At 35.4% G+C, this 18,717-nt stretch overlaps 2 protein-coding genes across 6 annotated transcripts in view; one reads left to right on the top strand and one right to left on the bottom strand.

The window, feature by feature from the left end:
• Nucleotides 1–11,538, bottom strand: part of LOC116854068 — a 50,594-nt gene extending 39,056 nt beyond the window's left edge. The window contains exon 1 of the mRNA XM_032835621.1: nt 11,002–11,538. Within this exon, the coding sequence (XP_032691512.1) occupies nt 11,002–11,056 (55 nt within the window). The 5' untranslated portion in view covers nt 11,057–11,538. The remainder of the gene's footprint in view (nt 1–11,001) is intronic.
• A 623-nt stretch (nt 11,539–12,161) lies between these two features.
• On the top strand, nt 12,162–18,047 carry LOC116854094 (aladin). Of its 5 annotated transcripts, none has more exons than XM_032835681.1 (8): nt 12,162–12,255; nt 12,761–13,167; nt 13,266–13,383; nt 13,458–13,784; nt 14,107–14,276; nt 14,379–14,709; nt 14,808–15,102; nt 15,212–18,047. In XM_032835681.1, the coding sequence occupies exons 2-7, from the start codon at nt 12,809–12,811 to the stop codon at nt 15,060–15,062; spliced, it is 1,560 nt and encodes a 519-aa protein (XP_032691572.1). In that variant the 5' UTR covers nt 12,162–12,255; nt 12,761–12,808; the 3' UTR covers nt 15,063–15,102; nt 15,212–18,047. The 5 variants fall into 5 exon arrangements, 4 of the variants coding, with proteins under 4 accessions (XP_032691572.1, XP_032691581.1, XP_032691562.1 ...); XM_032835690.1 differs by lacking the exon at nt 12,162–12,255 and adding an exon at nt 12,257–12,324; XR_004380091.1 differs by lacking the exon at nt 12,162–12,255 and adding an exon at nt 12,263–12,583 and having other exon boundaries at nt 14,808–15,131.
• The last annotated feature ends 670 nt before the right edge of the window (nt 18,048–18,717 follow it).

Consider the following 18,717-nt stretch of genomic DNA (forward strand, 5'->3'; position numbering starts at 1 on the left):
ATATATATATATATATATATATATATATATATATATATATATATATATATATACATATATATATATATATGTACACAGAGTGTTCCAGATTCATCTCTGCAACGTTTGTGGGAACGTAGAACGAATTAAGGCGGACATATAAAAGTCCCGTACCGTTTTGCGATATTTGCAATAAATTTTGAGATATTAATTAAAGAAGATTTGTGTATAATCACACGCGATATGGCAGATAAGCTGTAGTGACGTCGTCTGCCGTTGTATACTTCTACATTAGGTCAAATTGAACAAAAGTCTATTTTGCAAAATAGGTCTATTTTGACCACATAGATTTTTAGATATCAATTAAAGAAAATTTGTTCATTATCGCACACAATCATGTAACAATTTTTTTATATTAATAACTAAAAAGCTACGTGATTATTTGCAAAATGATACAGGACTTTTATGTTCAGATTGACCTAATGTATAAGCACATGACACAGCAAATATCGCCATTATAGTTCATTTATCACATCGCGCGTGATCATTCACTAATTTTTTTTAATTAATATCTCGAGATTTATTGCGAATATCGCAAAATGGGACCTTTATGTTTACTTCTATCCATTTTACGTTCCGACGAACGTTGTCTTCAGTTATAACGGTCTCTTGATTTTTATTTAAAGTAAAATATTGTAAAATATTTGCTAGAAAAAAAATGTTTTGCGTATTTTGTGTATAATTTTACCAGTTATAACATATTGGACATGATTACAGAAATGATTATAAATCGTCCAGTTATCTCTTAAATATGAGAAAAACACATATTTGTGAAATTATAATTTAAAATATAATTTATGAAATTATGTTACGTAATAATATATATCTTATAAGAATATTTGTTTGTAATAATAGATCACGGATGATATAAATGATCTTTGTGTCACTCGTCTCATACACATTTTATCTAATTTATTTAATCTAATCTTAAGTCTAGATTTATTTGAATAAGATTAACTGCTTGCCTTAGGCCTAAATTTTGAAGTATGTAGATACGCGCGTGAAGAACTAATAGTTGCTACTACATATTGGAATAATATTTATTTCACAATTTTAATTTCTTTGAGTCACTCATTCAAAGAAATATAATCGAATCTTTAGCAGAATCCACTTATATATAGCCTCAAGAAGGTTCTTTCAAAACTAATAGGTTTTACCAACAAAAAAAGAACTCTGTGAACTGTTGTTTCCTATAATCCCATATTCTAAGCAAAAACTTTCATCAAAAGCATATTTCTCTTCTAATGAAGAGGAATAATGTGCTCACGAGATTTTCCTTTTAGCTTTACAAGAATCCTCTTGAGGCCATACATATAAAAGAATTTCGCTAAGAATGGGATTATATGTTTTTGGATATTATATATACCAATTGATAACATATATTTATAGTATAGTTTTAGCCGTCAATAATAGTTTTATAAAACATCTCCTGAACATATATTTGCGTTTCTTTTAAAAGTAATAAATTCAAGGAACAGATAAATCTTTTTCCAGCTTTCTATCTTCAATCTAGATCTACTTGCATGATTGCCCGCGTGTGTTTAAGATAGCTGTATAAAATAAGTTTTGTAGGAATTTGATGACATTTGCACTATATACACAGAGTAATATTATCTAACTGCTCATGCAATTAGAAAAATATTGACTATTCGAGATCTGAGATATTTGTAACTAAATTTGATATGTATTCCTTGAGTGTACGATTTTTAATTCCTATTTTCGCTTTCTTCTAAATTACGTTGTGAGATTCTGATGAAAAATTATTATGATATTAAAGACTGATATAAAGACATTATACATGAATTTTAGAGTTATTGGTAATTTTTTTTCGAAATACAAAGATGGAAAACTCATAATTGACAGTAATATTCGAAATAAATATTTAAATATTTACATAGCTCTTTTTATTATTTGTACATTTGTATTAAATAAATTGATGCATAAGTAAAGCACTGATTGGAAAAATTTTTTAAATGATAGTTTTTTCATTTGTATTGGGTATATTGTATTATATATATTTACTTCAATTTCATCCCAAGTTAACAATAACGCTTAGATAGTGAGATAAATATGTAGAAACATAATTTTGTTTGATAAATTTTTGTAATAAATTTATATGTGTGGCTCCCTTGATGCGTCATTGAAAATATGGCAGTTAGCGGTACAACTACTTTAATTCATGTACGTCTTTATCTCAAATTTTTTGTTTAATAATAATTAAATTACATACATCGATTTTTTTGCAGAATTGTGCTATAATCATTTTTTATTTTTCTATGCAAAAAGAAATGACTTAGAAATGACTTAATATCACCTAAATCTTAGTGACTGATTCGGACTTAGCTAAAAGGCAAAAACCTGATCTACAATGTGCTCTTCACTTCCTATTTCTTATTCTTCATCTTTTTCTAACTAAAGATCCAAAGTTTTAGTCAGAAAAAGATAAAGAGAAAGAAACAGGAAAGAGCACATTGTAGATCAAACTTAATAGTTTTACTGTCATTCCTGAGAGTTGGCTATCATAGGCAAATATATTCGGTGTGAGATACTAATTTATTAGTCTAACTAGAAGCACACATTTGTTGGAGTAGCTAAGTGGCAGCTGTTTATAAATATCTTACACGCGTGAATCTCGAGCATTCAACTCTGTAAAGAATTAATCTTATAAAGCTCGTGCTTCTTACACATGAGGATTGTGTTGTCAATTGTCAAATACTTCTTGTATAAAACAGAATGTGTGTTATTATTAACCTAAGTATAAATAAAACTAGCAAATCTTATTTATAGTTTAATTGTAAATTAAGAAGATATAAATTTGTGATACAAATTAAAATTGTTTAATTTCTTTAATTATTTTGTTGGAAATTTATATAATTAACATATATTTAACATATATTTTACCTTCAATTTCATCCCAAGTTAACAATAACGCTTAGATAGTGAGGTAAATATGTAGAAACATAATTTTGTTTGATAAATTTTTGTAATAAATTTATATGTGTGGCTCCCTTGATGCGTCATTGAAAATATGGCAGTTAGCGGTACAACTACTTTAATTCATGTACGTCTTTATCTCAAATTTTTTGTTTAATAATAATTAAATTACATACATCGATTTTTTTGCAGAATTGTGCTATAATCATTTTTTATTTTTCTATGCAAAAAGAAATGACTTAGAAATGACTTAATATCACCTAAATCTTAGTGACTGATTCGGACTTAGCTAAAAGGCAAAAACCTGATCTACAATGTGCTCTTCAATTCCTATTTCTTATTCTTCATCTTTTTCTAACTAAAGATCCAAATATTAAAATATATGTAAATAATATATAACAGATTTGAAGAAGTGACGTGACACATAAAACAAACGACTCAAAATCTAAAGTCCAAGGTTTGAATGCCACCACAATAAAGGTGAGCTTTCAAATACAGTGTAACATCGAATGAGTTAAATAGCTAATTTCAGACAAAATAAATTATATATCTTAAAAAACATTTTAGCTAAAAAAATAAGAAAATTCCTAATTAGAAATAGCAATATAATGTTGTTACTATTACGTGTATCTAGCAGTAAATATTTTTTACTGTAGCCAAGGTTCAAATAGTTCCTAAATTTAACTTCGGTAGCAACGACATTAGCTGTCTCTATTTCAATGACATAACTTAGCTATCACGATATTTTAGCTTCTGCTGCTAATTCTTTTTCTGTGTGTGAACACGTTGATGTGCACGTCAATTTTATATTTAATTTCTGTCATGGTAATGAAAGCTTTATTACCACAGAGGCCGCAAAAGGTTAAAGCAGCCTGCGGGACGCCCGTTCCTCGCACATCACAGCTTTGATCTATTCACTATAATTACTACATAACACGTATATATACACGTATATATACGTGTTTGCCTCCCCCTACTCCGACGTTATGAAATTCAGCGGCACTATTACATTTGGCAATTGCCCCTACGTCGAGATGTGCGGCTCATTACCGCTCTGACCTAGTGTGCTCGAATGTGTTTGCATCTGTCACCGTTGACCATGAATCGCGTTTGGTGCGAGAACAATATTTTCTTTTTTCTGACAATTACGCATTGTGAACGGTGTTGCAACATCTAACAATATATGTGTTCAAATCGAGCAATTTTTCTTCTCGTCGTCGATTAGTTCTTCTACGAGTGAGTAAAAGAGACGTGTAAGTACACACAGACAAATCTATAGTGCATTTAAGTAAATGCTATTTGATTCCAGTATTTTATAAGTTTACATATCTGCAAATTTACTATAGTTCGTCATAAGCGTCGAATTTATTCAAAATATATTCTGAATCCTAGTAAATTTAGCATTTTAATCTAAAATATTAAATTAAAACAAAAGTTTACCTTGCTTATTACATAAAGTCAAACTAAGATTTCTTTCGGCGAAGTTTAATGATATTCTTGTAAAGAGAATAAATTCGTCTTTTGAGTAAAGTCGACTGATTAAAGCTTGCAAAACTTTTCCTCGACGAGTTTCCTAATGCATTCTCTATTTAATAAGAGAATTTGTCTTTTTAGTCATTCTCAAATACATTTTTCTATTAAATATGCAATGCGTCATAAAACTCATTGAGGAAAAGTGTTGTAACCTTAACTGAGCTGTATATATATATAATAACGAGGTTTTCGAAAATTTATGAGTATATTTTAAAACTATTATCAAGAAAATATTTTTTATTACAGATAATTATTACTTAAAAAAAGGGAAGTAAATTGAGTAATCGCTTTTCTTAGCAATATACTGAGAGAAATAAAATAATAAATCTCACTAAAATTAGTTATTTTCGGCGTCAATCATATCTGTGGTTCTAACAAAAAAAAAGTTGTAGTTCAGTATAAAATGATATTTTTCTGTGTATAAATCTGAGACTATATGAGAAAATTAAAAGTGCTGTAGCGCAAACTATTGTGATTCAGACAACAATTCACAGGTGTGAGTAACGAAGTTTATAATACCGCTAATATTATTTGTGGTCGCGAACTAGAGAATGATACGATAATATGTACAATAATAAGAGACCATAGTGTGTTAATTTACATTTATAAATTTACATTTACATTTAAAATGCACATGCATCATGTTGGTGCGATGTTTGCGTCAATTCTGCATTTTTTGCTTTACTCGTATTATATTCATTTAACAATTTCCAGCAATCTAACAAAAGCATAGATCGGTTACACGCTGACCACAATTACGAGCGATACCTGCGATAACTGTTAAAAGGATTATCGAGAATCGATTGAGCTTCTAGCATTGATGATAAAAGTTTGTGAAACAGTCGGAATTTTTCACAATTTCAACGAATCCCGGGTAAATCCTACTATCCTCAGATAGTAAAAAGATTGAAAGAGAGGAAGTTTTCTCTCCTTATAAACAACTCACAAAAAGTTGAGACAGCACGATGAATGTGAACGCGACGCAAAAGTAAAATGCGATAGAAAAAGTTGCGCACATATCACTTTAATCTTTTCCGATACAACTGGAAATTACTGCAACTCTTCCCGGTCGTCCTCGTTAGAAATTTCATCGATCCTTTCCGACCCATTTCGATAGTCCTTGTACAGGATATTGCTCCCTATTACGGGTCGCGTCTTACGTAAGCGAATTCGCGCAATCCCGAAAATCGCTCAGTTTTACTCAATTTTCTGGTAATAAGAGTTGATCTTTCTTTCCGACTGTAATTGCTCCAGTTCTATCTGGTACAAGATCTACACAATGTGGTTAGACAGTTTTAGAGTAAAATTTATAAAAAAATTATAATTTAAAAAATTTTACTATTTAATTTTCAATATGTATCCTTCTGGATTAAAAACAGCGATTTGCGTAGTTCTTCAGCTTCTTTATGGCACGCTGATACTCTGGAATTGAAATAGCATTCAATTCCTTCGTCACGTTGCTTTGAATCATTGTAATGTCGTCAAAACGATCATCTTTCAGTTTCAATTTTAATTTTGGAAATAGAAAACAATCTGCTAGAGCCAAATCTGGAGGATAAAACGGAACAGTGAAGGTAAGGAACAGTGAAGGTAAGAAACTGTCGCACGATCATCGCGTTTTGAGAGCGTGTTATCATGTAAAAGAAATCAATTATTACTTGGTACATTCCGGGCCGTGTACGGGTAATTTTTAGTAGATGTTCCATAACATGTTTATAAAATTCGACATTGATTATCCGTTAATGTTAGCGTCAGTCGATGGGCAGTCACTCCTTTTATTATCAATCACGCTCTCTCGGCCATCACAAAGTCGAGAATACCAATGAAAAACTTTCAACGACTCAAAGAAGTATCACCGAAAAACGACAGAGTTCCTAAAGTACAACATGTAAGCTGATGAGCTAATGAGTAAGCTTGGCACAATCGTAAAAAAATCTTACAGTAGATAATTTAGGTATTGTGCAAGAAAAATTGCGATTTCTTTAAAAAAAAATCAGTTTTAAAATTTTTTAGCCACACTGTGTGTGTATATATAAACACACCTATATATATAAAAATAATATTACATACTAAAAAATTCGTATAAAATTACATATTATAGTGAATAATTTTGAGACCAACTATTATAGATGTAAATTTACCCATGTAATTATCGCATTAACATATATTTATATAGACGAAAGACACATTTTGATACATTGTGTAAATTTACAACTATAATATTTGGTCTCATAATTACATGGAATTTTACACAAATTTTTTACAGTGCAAGACATGTACTTCAACTTTTTCACACCTTTTTTCAATGAAAAAACATTAAGAAAATAGTCTCAAAGGGGATTCGGACGCAAAATTATTTGCTTTTTCAAATCCCGTAATAAAAAATATTCTTTTGCATTAAAAAAAAAAAGTTGACCTTGAAATTACTACAGTTTTTAAGCTCACTACAATTTTCCTCTCAAGATTCTCAAACTTTTATATTCAATATTTTTTCCTACAGCTGTACAAAGTATTGTGGTGGAAGTTTTTTTAAATGAACACCATATATGTGTGAAATATAAACTTCATGCGGTTCATATTGACGCTATTTACTCTAGGTTCACATCTGCGGCATAAATTAGTGCAAATCGAATTCATAAATAAATTTCTGTAGTTTTAAGTTCGCGACTGAATGTCGAATAAGCGAAACACATAAATATGGGTCACAGATAGATAAACATCTTATCTATTCTTCAGCGCGATGTTATGTCAACATTATGTAATTCGTTTTAGGAATAAGCCACGTAGACGAGTGTGTTTACGTTTAAACGCAGCTGCTACATTCGAAACAGATAGATTTTACGAGTCTTTTCACGGGCAGCGTTTACGATTTACGACGACTCAGACACTTTCGTTTGCCTTCTCGTAAGTATTTATGTGGATTCCCGTGATATACTTTAGAGTTACTCGCGCAACGTTTGATAGGTTCAGTTTGGAGGTGTGCATGAAAGAATTCATTGCTTTATCTCAACTTTGTGTAAGCTTCAGCATGTAGAGTGGGTAAAATTCTAAGCTGTAATAATTTCACGTATCTGAAGTATTCAGATCTTTGCGCAAATAAAAAAGAAGAACGAGACACTCGTTCGCTTTCATCTACTTTCGTCGTCGCTCGCAAAATCCCGAGCGACTTTGATTTTTGCTCTTTTATTCATACTCGAAGTCACGCCGTGAGGCGTTAATAGGGTGGAAAATCGAAGTTCTACTATCGACGAGTTCTGACGAAGGATAGGCCGCGAAGTAAACACCGTCTAGCGGTCTCTAGTTCGTCTTGAAGAAAGAAGCGAGCCGCGCAAGCACGAGAAAAGGTCGGCGCGTAGAGCGTGATCTTACACGGTACGCCTAAGCGGGTAAGTAGGTACAATACGTTACGGCGGAGGAAAGTCAGATAGGGTGGCGTGGCGGCGGATCGATGCATCGTCGCGAGTCGGACTCGAAAGGCGTACGTATACTTCCCGATGCAACATCGTGGCGAATTCACCGGCGGAAAGAACACTCACGGGACGGCGTGTCTATTTCGATCAGCCTAGACTCGCGGGATGCCATCGGCTGGCACGCACGAAAAAATAAGATAGTGCGCAAAACCGACGGAAAAGAAACAAAACTTCCTTTAAGTTTAATCTACAATGTGTTCTTTGCTTCCTGTTTCTTTCCATCTGTTTCCGATTTAAACCTTAAAGCCTGATCTACAATATGCTTTTTGCTTTCTGCTTCTTTCTTTTTATCTCTTTCTGACTTAAATCTTAAGCTTTAAGCCAGAAAAAAGCAGAAGACAAGAAACAGAATGCAAAGAGCATATTGTAGATCAGGCTTAAGCCTTAGATCAGAAAAAGACAGAGAACAAGAAACAGGAAGTAAAGAGCAGATTGTAGATTAGACTTTATAGTGTGACTGAATTTTCTGTTATCTGGAGAGCAGACGAAAAGGTTTTTGTAATGACAAAAAGATCTTTGCAGGAGATTTCAACTCAGCCAATTGTTGTCAGTTACCTCAACCATGTGTGAATGCTACTACATGTTCAGATAAATGTTTTCAATCACAGGAATAGAGATAATATTCCTCGTCGGCGAGTTTTCGTCTGCTCTCCATTCGGTTGCACGAGCTGAAATATTTTTTTTCTGTGTAGAAATATTTAGTCGCGAGCTGCATAGTTGTATCACTCTATTTTTCTTTGTGTGATGGTCATATATACGATTGATATGGCTCAATCACTTTGATATATCAACTACATCAATGTAAGTGCGCGGGATCTGATTGTAGCAACCAGAAATCATTTATACACCATGGATACACTTTTGTCGGAGCAACCAAATATTGTTGCTGCTGTAATACCAGTAACTTAGCAATTGTTCTGTGCTTGCAACAAGCGCATAATTAGTTGTATTTTACTATTGAATCTAGTTGGCACAACCAGACATATGTGTGGACCAACTATAATTTTTTTTCTCGTGCAAAGTAGATCGTAATGCTTACTTCAGACCAGATAACGAGAAATGAGAAATACTCTCTGAGAGAGAATTTCAGAAAGTTTAGTTAAAATTGTAAAATACAGAAAATTAAAGTGGAATGTTTAAATGGGAAATTTAAAAAGAGAATCACACTTGAATAAGAAAATAAAAAAGGGATGAACATTCGCGTGAAGAAGAAACGCAATAAGTTGAGCGTGTGCTCCCGCGGAAGGTTATCGATAGCGATAAACGACTCAAATGACATTCTGGAAACATCGAATTGCCGACTTTCACGAGATTTAGTGGAAACGTCCGATATGTGGTCCTGATCGAAGATACTTGAAAGAATCCCTAAATAGAGATTAAGTAAAACTGCGTCGAATTATTTCCCAACAGCTTTAATATTTTTGTTGGATATTAATTTACATGTGTGTGAGCAGTCCTCTAGTTCTTATTTCTGAAACCGAATATTCGATTTTTAGTGGTGACACATCGAACAATTCGCCAGACAAACAATACGATTCTCTCGCGGAGCTTTGCGAAGTGCGAAACATCGGCACGATGCATGGAATGTGATGGAATGTTTCAACGAGAAACGCAATGTTTTAATGTAGAGATCCTATAATAAGAGTCTGGCCATCAGAGGAATTCTGGCAAAATTCTTCGAGAGAGAAAGATATATATTTCTTAGAGACCCTCTAGAAAATATATATTTTTCTCTCTCGAAAAATTTTGCCAGAATTCCTCTGATGGCCAGACTCTTATTATAGGATCTCTATTTTAATGAAGATGTAATGAAAAAGAAACTTATGGCATATATTAAAGCTACGAGAATAACTAGAGATGTGACTCACTACTAGATTGTAATACTCGCTACAGGTACGATACAGGAATGATAGACTATTATCTATGGGGTTTTTAGTAACATGCGCGGATGAGTTGAAAGTCCTTGTTATGCTTGTTCTCTACGGACGAGTCGAGCATTCAGTTGTCGATAATGACAAACAGTTCGTCTCGCGTCGAGTTATTCCAAGTAAAAGTCGCGGCTTTTTGCAAGGGATCGAAAGGCAGAAAGGAGAGTTTCTTTGTTGTGGCTACGAACGAAACGAATCGCTCAGTGTAGTCTGCTTGTCTTAGAGTCAGCGTTCTTGCGTTCTTGTTTGTTGTGTCAGAGTGGCGTCGTTCATTTTTTTTTTTTTTTATTATCACAGACAGTAGAAAATTGATTGAGATGGTTTCGCAAATCCGTGGCTCACGGTCGCACAGAAACGTCCAGTCTAAAAAAAAATCTCTCGGACGTTCCGCGTAACCAGAGCACGTTCGGAGGGATTCGACCAGGAAGGGACAAAGTGCTTTCGCTTTTGTGGCCGCACATTCTGCACCTACCACCGCGATCGACCGAAACTGACGACACAAGTTACATGTGTTACGCGATACAGCCGTGAGTTCTTTTCGTTTTTTGCTCTTTTGCAACATCGCTCATCCATTCATCCCTGTGCTACGCTCCTCGAAGAGGCTACGTGCACCTTTCATCTTCTCGGCATAGAAAGCATGCTAATGTGCAGTCGAGAGGAACCGACCTGGAGACACGGTGCGAGGATCGGCGAGGAGGAAGAGGAGGACGGCACCTTACGATAACGATACGACCTCTCTTCTCTCTCTTTCTCTCTCCCTCGCTTTCCCTCTCTTTCTCCCCCGACATCTCGCACGCGCGTTGATCGATGACCGGCCGCACAACTTCATGTCTTTCGCGACGTGAAATCGCTCGGTCGCGTTACGTGAGATTACGATGAGGCGACGAGCGGTGTTAACGTATAAGAGGGAAGAAAGATAGACAAGACATACGACAAGACAGATAGATAGATAAATAGATAGACAGATAGATAAATAGACAGACAGATAGATAAATATAAATTAGTAGATAGATGGATAGATGGATAAATAGAAAGAGAGAGAAAGACAGGTAGGCAGGCAGGTAGGCAAGTAGACAAACGGAAAGAGGAGCACTTACCGCCGATGCTTAGGGTTCTCCATCGGGTCTTCCGCTTGGAACCCTTTTTGCCCATCTCTCGCAGTCGTCCGCACCACCGTCGCCGCCGCCTCCTCCTCCTGTTCCGCCACCACCTCCGCCGCTGCCGGCGCTATGCGCCTCGTCCTGCGCGACGATGATCTTTCTCTCTCTCTCTCTTTCTGTCTCGCTTGACTTACGTTCCCTTCGTCGTCGTCGTCGTCGTCGTCGTCGTCGTCGTCTCCCTCTGCCCTTAGGACGGAAACGACCCTCGACGAGTCGGGATTGTCATCTCTCGGACACACTACCTCGGTGGTAGCATTGCGCCGCGCGATCCACCGGGTAGCTCGTTCGTCCGTTCGGTTCCTCTCGCGTTGTCACTCCAGGGGTAAGGCTATCGCGCTCCCGTTCACTCTTCGCCGCGGCCGCGCGCGTATCTAACTGACGACAAACCCCTCGCGTGAGAAGATCGCGGTTCGCAAGCGCGACGAGCGATTCTACTATATAACCCACGCTGCTCGAACGGCAACTACATACTGCGGACCCCACCTCGCCCCTCCCGATAGCATACCCCACTGCCATCTTGCTCTATACTCTGTTTTTCTTTCTCTATCTATCGTCCCCCACTGCCAATGTGTTGCCTAGCCTCCCCCTGCACCTCGTCGTTATGTCGATAGATCTGCTCTTTCGTCTGCACTTGCTGCACTCGAGATCTCTTGTCCTTTTCTCTTCAAGGCGCAAGTATACGCTTGTTCCACTTCGAGGAAGGCGAGTTGGTGCAGATTTCTTCTCAGCTGTTGCTCGTCTCTTATTCTGTGTATCTCTCTTGCGTTTGGAGTCTGCCAGACGGGTGTACCAGAGGACAATATCGCGACTCGACGGCACCACAGAAAAGGATAAACAGACGTAAAAAGTGTAACGCCATTGTGCCTGATACGTTGTCCGCGTGCGCGCTCTCATATCACCTGTTCCGATTCACGTCGTTTTTGCGCTCCATCGAGGAAGTTCCCAGCGAGCGTGGATTACCGTTCTGACGGAGGACGAATCGCGCGATTCTACGAGTGAATCCACGCAGAATGTCATTGCTATTTGCGCAGAGCACCGAAGCTCCCGGTGCCGCAATTTCGCACTGTGTCGGCAATTCGAACTTTACGCGCGCGCATGCGCGCCTCGCGATTTATGCCGATAGGTCGTTGCTGCGACGACTGATGTAAATAGTGCCGCGCCATCTATGCCGGTCACGGCGGCTGATGAGAGGTATGGCAAGACAAAACACTCACGTGCCGTTTTTCGTATTTTGAATTATTTGGTGAAATGTGGTCCTATGTGCGTGTTTAGGAGACACAAATTTAGTTCTTTTAGTTGTTTTACGATGTAAATAGCTTCTGTTGAAAGAAAATTACAATTACGGATTCCGTGCGTCGATGCTGTATATACAATATTTCTAGATCTCGTATATTAAAAAAAAAACAATTGCAAATATAACACGAGTATAGTTACCTGACAAAATTGATTTTGCATTTATTCTACTTTTCATTTTATTAGCGCTACGATTTATATAAGTTTTACTTGAAGCAAGTTGAAGGTAACGATATGTTGCAATGTGAATTGACTTTGTAAAAAGTATCGATTTATACTCAAAATATGTTATAACGAGACATCTAAATATTAACATTTCATTAGGATTTTACACTTGGTTGCACAATATGATTTAACATACTTGTGATTTGTTGATGTGAAGAATTTGAATGTTTTTGTACAGGTTCAATGTATAGGTTAAGTCGCAGTGACATATTAATAGAGTAGAAAAATGATGAAAATGTTGTCACTTCACGACTTCGATGGTCCTGCTTTTGGTGATGTAGCTGCTGTTGGTTTGCTGAGTCATACCATGCATTATTGCAACTACAACAAATTACAGGATGAGAACCAACCCTTCTACAAGTATCTGCGCAATTATCCTGAAGTGTCTCTTATGCAAGATATCTCAGCCACGCGTGACTCAATGCGCACAGTCAGTGCCAATGAACTCTTCTTACCTGTTCATGACAGTGCTTCTAAGAAGATTGCCAGTATATGGAGAGAGAAAGGTCTATCTGAAGCTATTCGCTTTGCTGCTGCTGCTGATCCACAGGAGATCACAACTGTTATACATTGGATAGCAACAAAGTATCAATAACATTTTTATTTTATACATGCAATTATTAATATTTTATTCATATTGTTATCAAATTAACTATTTTATTAAAACTATGATATAATTTCAGGCTCAAGAAAGTTCTAGACTTGATGGATAGAGGAATATATCACAGAGATCTTTTACCAATCTCAGGAGATGGATCTGTTGCTGACATTGTTGCTACACGAGATTGGAACACCTCACTGGTAGGATGATTTTGTAAGAAAGTTGTAAATATTTTGTCTGATTATTGCGGCATATTTATGATTATTTGTGATAGGTGAGGTGTATGTCTTGGCATCCATATTGCTATCGTCTAGCTGTGGCCACAAGAGATGATCGAATCCGTATTTTCTCACCAGTGTCGACTAATGCTAACTGGACATCATTGATACTGCCTATACCAATACTGAGACATAGTGAGCAGAAATCGGTTTGCTGTTTAAGTTGGAGACCAAATAGTGGTCGTGAATTAGCAGTTGCCTGCTATTACGGAGTATTAGTTTGGACAATAGAATTGGGTGCAGCCAGTAATTTACTCAGTCATGCAGTACTTCTTAAACAAAGGAATCATGCACCTGTTACGAGTGCCACATGGCATCCACAAGTACTCCATTTTCTTAATTTTCTTTTCATTGATATACAATACAGATTATATACACTTGGTTGGGCAAAATTGTTCAGACACAATGAAGTTGGGATCTCAACAAACTCCAAGTTGAGAGTCATTGTTAACAGGTTCTTGTATAACAATTATTTTATTATTATTATTTACTATTATTATAACTTAATTATTACTTATATTATTGAGAGTAAGCTCATCGGTAATGACTCGCAATTTGGACAATTTAGTAAACTCCCAACAAAAACTGACTGTACTCCAACAATTTATTATAACTCATAAATTACATTATAAAGTATATTTTCAGGGCGATCTATTAGCATCTTGCTCACCAACGGACTTAAATATAATAATTTGGGATGTCTCTAAGGAGGAGGGAGTACCTTTGAGACGTGTTGGCGGAGGTGGCATATGTTTCACGCGTTGGTCATCTTGTGGCTCACGATTGTTCTCTGCTTCATGTGGGAACGTTTTCAGGTAGTACATATTTATAGGAATACACTCTATTTTTTTCATAGTTTTTCCATAATATTCACGTATTAGCTATGTATTGGCTGATTGAAAAGGTTAATATTTCAGAGTTTGGAATACTGGTATCTCAAAACCATGGTACGCGGATAAGTGGACTGTGCCCAATGGTCGTGTAGCTGTCGCATGCTTTGGTCCCAACTTAACATTACTTTTTGCTACTACGGAAGACCCTGCTACAGTATTCTCATTGCCATTGCAGGATAACATATTTGAGGATAAAAAGGCAAACAACAATGACGTAAAGATAGCTACGCGTTTGATCGATTTAACGAAAGTAAATTTCTCGTCGGACGATAATGATGATTATATCACAGTGGGAGGTAGGATAGTTTCCATGGAATGGAATTCGATAGGGCAATATCTTGCTATAATTTTCCAGGTTTGTAAAGTATTTACGAATAGATACATGAAAATACGAACGACGGTTCAATTCATAATATTCTAACACCATTTGCTTTTTCCACTTGGATCATGTAGGATAGCCCAGTGATCGCTCTGTTTAAAACGAGTATAAATAAAATATCGCGGATAGTGGAGGTTCAGCCAAGTTGCCTTATCAAAGGATTCCCTGTAGAAGTGCCAAATTGCATAAATTTTCATCAAAAAGATTCTCCGTGCATTTGCCTAACAATAGCTTGGAGCAGCGGACGTATACAGCATTTCCCGATTGTCGAAGATCACGACAAACTTTATTCCGTTACGTCAATTTACAGCAACAAACGAATTGTATAACTTGGACGTCGAAGGTTGCAGACTACACGATACATATTAGGTTGGTGTTTTCACAACAAAATGATAGTAGTAAGTTTGATATTATTTTAATAAGTTTTATATTTTAGTAAGTTTTTTAAGTAACACAAATACATTTTTATTTTTGTCAGTGAAGGAATGACAGGAACGAGAACGAACACTTACTTGCGAGAAAACTGTTATTAATATAGGCTATCATAGCCAAGCTATTATCTCGCTGTTAAAATAATCATAGATATATGCGCGGGCAGAGCTTACATAATTCTCGTTTTGGGAAGAGTTTATATCCGTAACTGCGCCTACGGGAGAAAGAGGGGGAAAAAAAACGAATGGGTGGTCCGTCGTTAGACACTCTAATGGACTATGTTTGTAACGTATGGAACATAGAGCGCAACACGGGCTCTTCTCGAGTTCGGTACCTAATTATACGAAGTCACATGCAGAGCGCGCGTCTTTCTATTTTTACGTCGCTTGACCGAATGCTAAACGCTCGCCGACATGTATCTCCGTACGTACGCGACGCGACGGTCCACGCTATTTTCAATACGCCCTATGTGACGCCCGTTTTACCATACGATGGCTCTGTGTATGTGTACGATTACATACAGTCAAGTGTGTGTGTACAGATAATCGTGAGGTATACTCACACACTAAGTTGAATCTATTGTATAGTAAAGATTATCTACACAAAGATTCTCTTTTTCTTTCTTCGTTTTCTTTTTTTGTGCAAAAACTGACCTCTCATACGTGTGAATACGCATTACAAAGTTGCGCACACACTTATTTGAAATTATGTATCTAAAAGTATAAATTTGTAATATATGTTTATTATACTTATATATGCATATATTCTTTCACTTTATAGTGGGTTTTTTTTTTTAATTAAGTGTACACATTTATATTGGACGTTCGGGCAAGTTTATTAATTCGTATCGTGGAGAACGCTCGCGGTTATAATCGCCGCTCAAGATTACATGAAGGCGGGAAGAAGCGTTTCTGACCTTTTTTTTCTTTTTTTTCTGTACGGGGCGATTAAACGTTTAAAATGGGTTTTTTATTCATTTTGCTGTTATTGCATCCGTATGGGGGGAGAACATGATCAGTGTCCTTTTTACGGTATATTTATTTTAAGGGCGGTCGGGTCGTACGCACATGCGGCGACTATAGTACGAGCGAAGCTGACAGGTGCCTGGGTAAAAAAGCAGGACCGTGAGCGGGCGTAGTATGTATAATGTAAGCATCGAGGGCTGGCAGACCACATGTGCCGTTCTATCACTTATCTTACTCGTAATATGACGTACTGCTCCCGGCCGTAAGATGCACCCAGGACGCGTATGCATGTACTTTATGTATGGGCGCGCGAGCGGGTGGATTTTCCGCGTAAAGAGAAATGCAAGAATGAACAGAGCGAGCCGCGCTCGCGCGCGAGAATCACAAAAACGCACAACAGCAACATGACAAACACGTTCTGCCTCATGTTTCTAGCTCCACGATGTATATATGCTTGCATCTTATGTTTACGCACGAGTAGATAAAATATTTTTGTTCACCTATATCGGCCAGATTTCACATTGTACGCTTTATCATATCGCAGCGATACCGAAATAGAGTGACAGATGCATTGAATGTTTGCGTGAGTTTCCTTGCCAATATCATATTACTGTGACGTTATGTAAATTAGAGTAACAACCGTAGCATTAAGGGGAGATTCTGATTCAGATAGTCGAAAAAAATAAAAAGTTTTTACGAATCTTTTTTTTTTTCAAAGAAACGAATAACGATATCGATAATAAAGTTTCGACTATAATATTTATCATTGTTAATCTATTTTATCATTTTATAAAGCATACTTATACTATTTTATCATTGTTTTAAGTATAGAAAATATAATTTAAAAAGTTGGAATTCCATCGAAATTTTTTGTATGTCGCTAGACGCTTCTAATTGGTGGACAACGTTACAGCATATGCAATACTTTGAAACAAATGGGACAAAAAATTTAAAAACTATATTAAATTTAAGAAGAGTGAATCTAAATATTTTGGAAAATTTCGGAAATTAATATTTTTAAAATAAAAAAGAGGGGAAAAGAAAAATGACTTATAACTTCAAAGTGTCGCCATTTTGTTAAATTTCGATCTTTTTTATATAACAAAGGTTCATCTTTCAGAAAATTTAATACAGTTTTTAAATTTTCTTATCAGGTTATTACACAAGCTGCAATGCTGCTCGTTAGAGGCGTCTGGCGACATTTCATTTAGTACAATTTATTTTCATTTAGTACATTTCATTTAGTAAAACCTGGATAAAATTTTTTAAATAAAATAATCTTTTTATATTTAGAATAATGATAAATAGTGTGATCAAAATCCTATATTGTTATTTTTACTCATTTCTTTGAAAAAAAATCATACAAAATCTATTTTTTCGGTTATCTAAACCAGACCCATTCTTTAAGAGGATGCTGGATATTGACAATGCATTTTTATATTTTGCACTATTTTTCTATTTGATCGTATAGCAAATGCTTATGCAGAGTGAAAATATAAATGCTAATAAATGGACGAAGTACATAAATGGAGAATGTATATAAAAGATTAAAAAAATTTTATTTACAAGTTTTCTTTTTGTTTTTGATGTAATACTCCGTCATTTGAATTTATACTTTCACAATAATGGGAATATAATTGTGTGACTCATATTGATATTTTTTGAGATTGCGAGAGCGTCTTCCTGTCATTAATCTGTTGACAAAGAAAAAAATTGATTCAACGTTAATAATTGGATGTTGTGACCTTAAATCAAATGACCTTAAATTTGAACTGAAACTAAGATGCATCGCAATTACTATTTATTTGCGCTTTATAATTAGTACACAGAGAAAATATTGTAAAAATTATGTCAAGTTTATATTTCTTTTTATAATGCTTTTTGTAAAGATAAACTGTATTAAAATTGTAATATTAATTATTATAAGAATGATACAATTCTTTGATATGTCTGAGGTATACGATATAAAAAAAACATTCAAGTAATTATAATAATTAGTAATAATTTGATAGAAATAAGTCAAATGTGCATAACCTTTTTAAACAAGTGTATAGTAATCTCGGTCATAATTTTATATGGTCGAAGGTCGAACAGAAATTTTGTTATAATATTTACTACAATATTTTCTTCGTATACAAAAAGACTGATGAATAAGCATAGAAATATAAAATATAAACTTAATCGAAATTACAAAACTAAAATCTCAAATAATAGTTTGTACACTATCCTTACACAATCCTGAATTAAAAAAGAGTCAATATGACTCTTTTTGGATATCAATGATAAATCATAAAATAATTTATCATAATATCATATTGATCTCTTCTATTATTCCTTTAGCAAGTGTTCTACCTTAAAAATAATTAAAAATAACGACATTTTTTAAAAACTACGAGTAACAGAAACGTCGATAGCAAGAAGACTTAAAGTAGTCAAAGTGACTTCATCGGACACTTTGGTGTTAAATATGAAACGAATGCTCGCATCGATGTTTATGGCATGTAAGATAAAACGGTCGCACTTAGGTCGCGAAAATTAGAGGTGTTGGAGATCGGAAAGATACGATGTGTATGGGGGAGGTGAGAAA

The sequence above is a fragment of the Odontomachus brunneus genome, unplaced genomic scaffold (assembly GCF_010583005.1).
Source record: "Odontomachus brunneus isolate Ranch 3 - 2012 unplaced genomic scaffold, Obru_v1 Obru_scaffold_001, whole genome shotgun sequence".
Classification (NCBI taxonomy): domain Eukaryota; kingdom Metazoa; phylum Arthropoda; class Insecta; order Hymenoptera; family Formicidae; genus Odontomachus; species Odontomachus brunneus.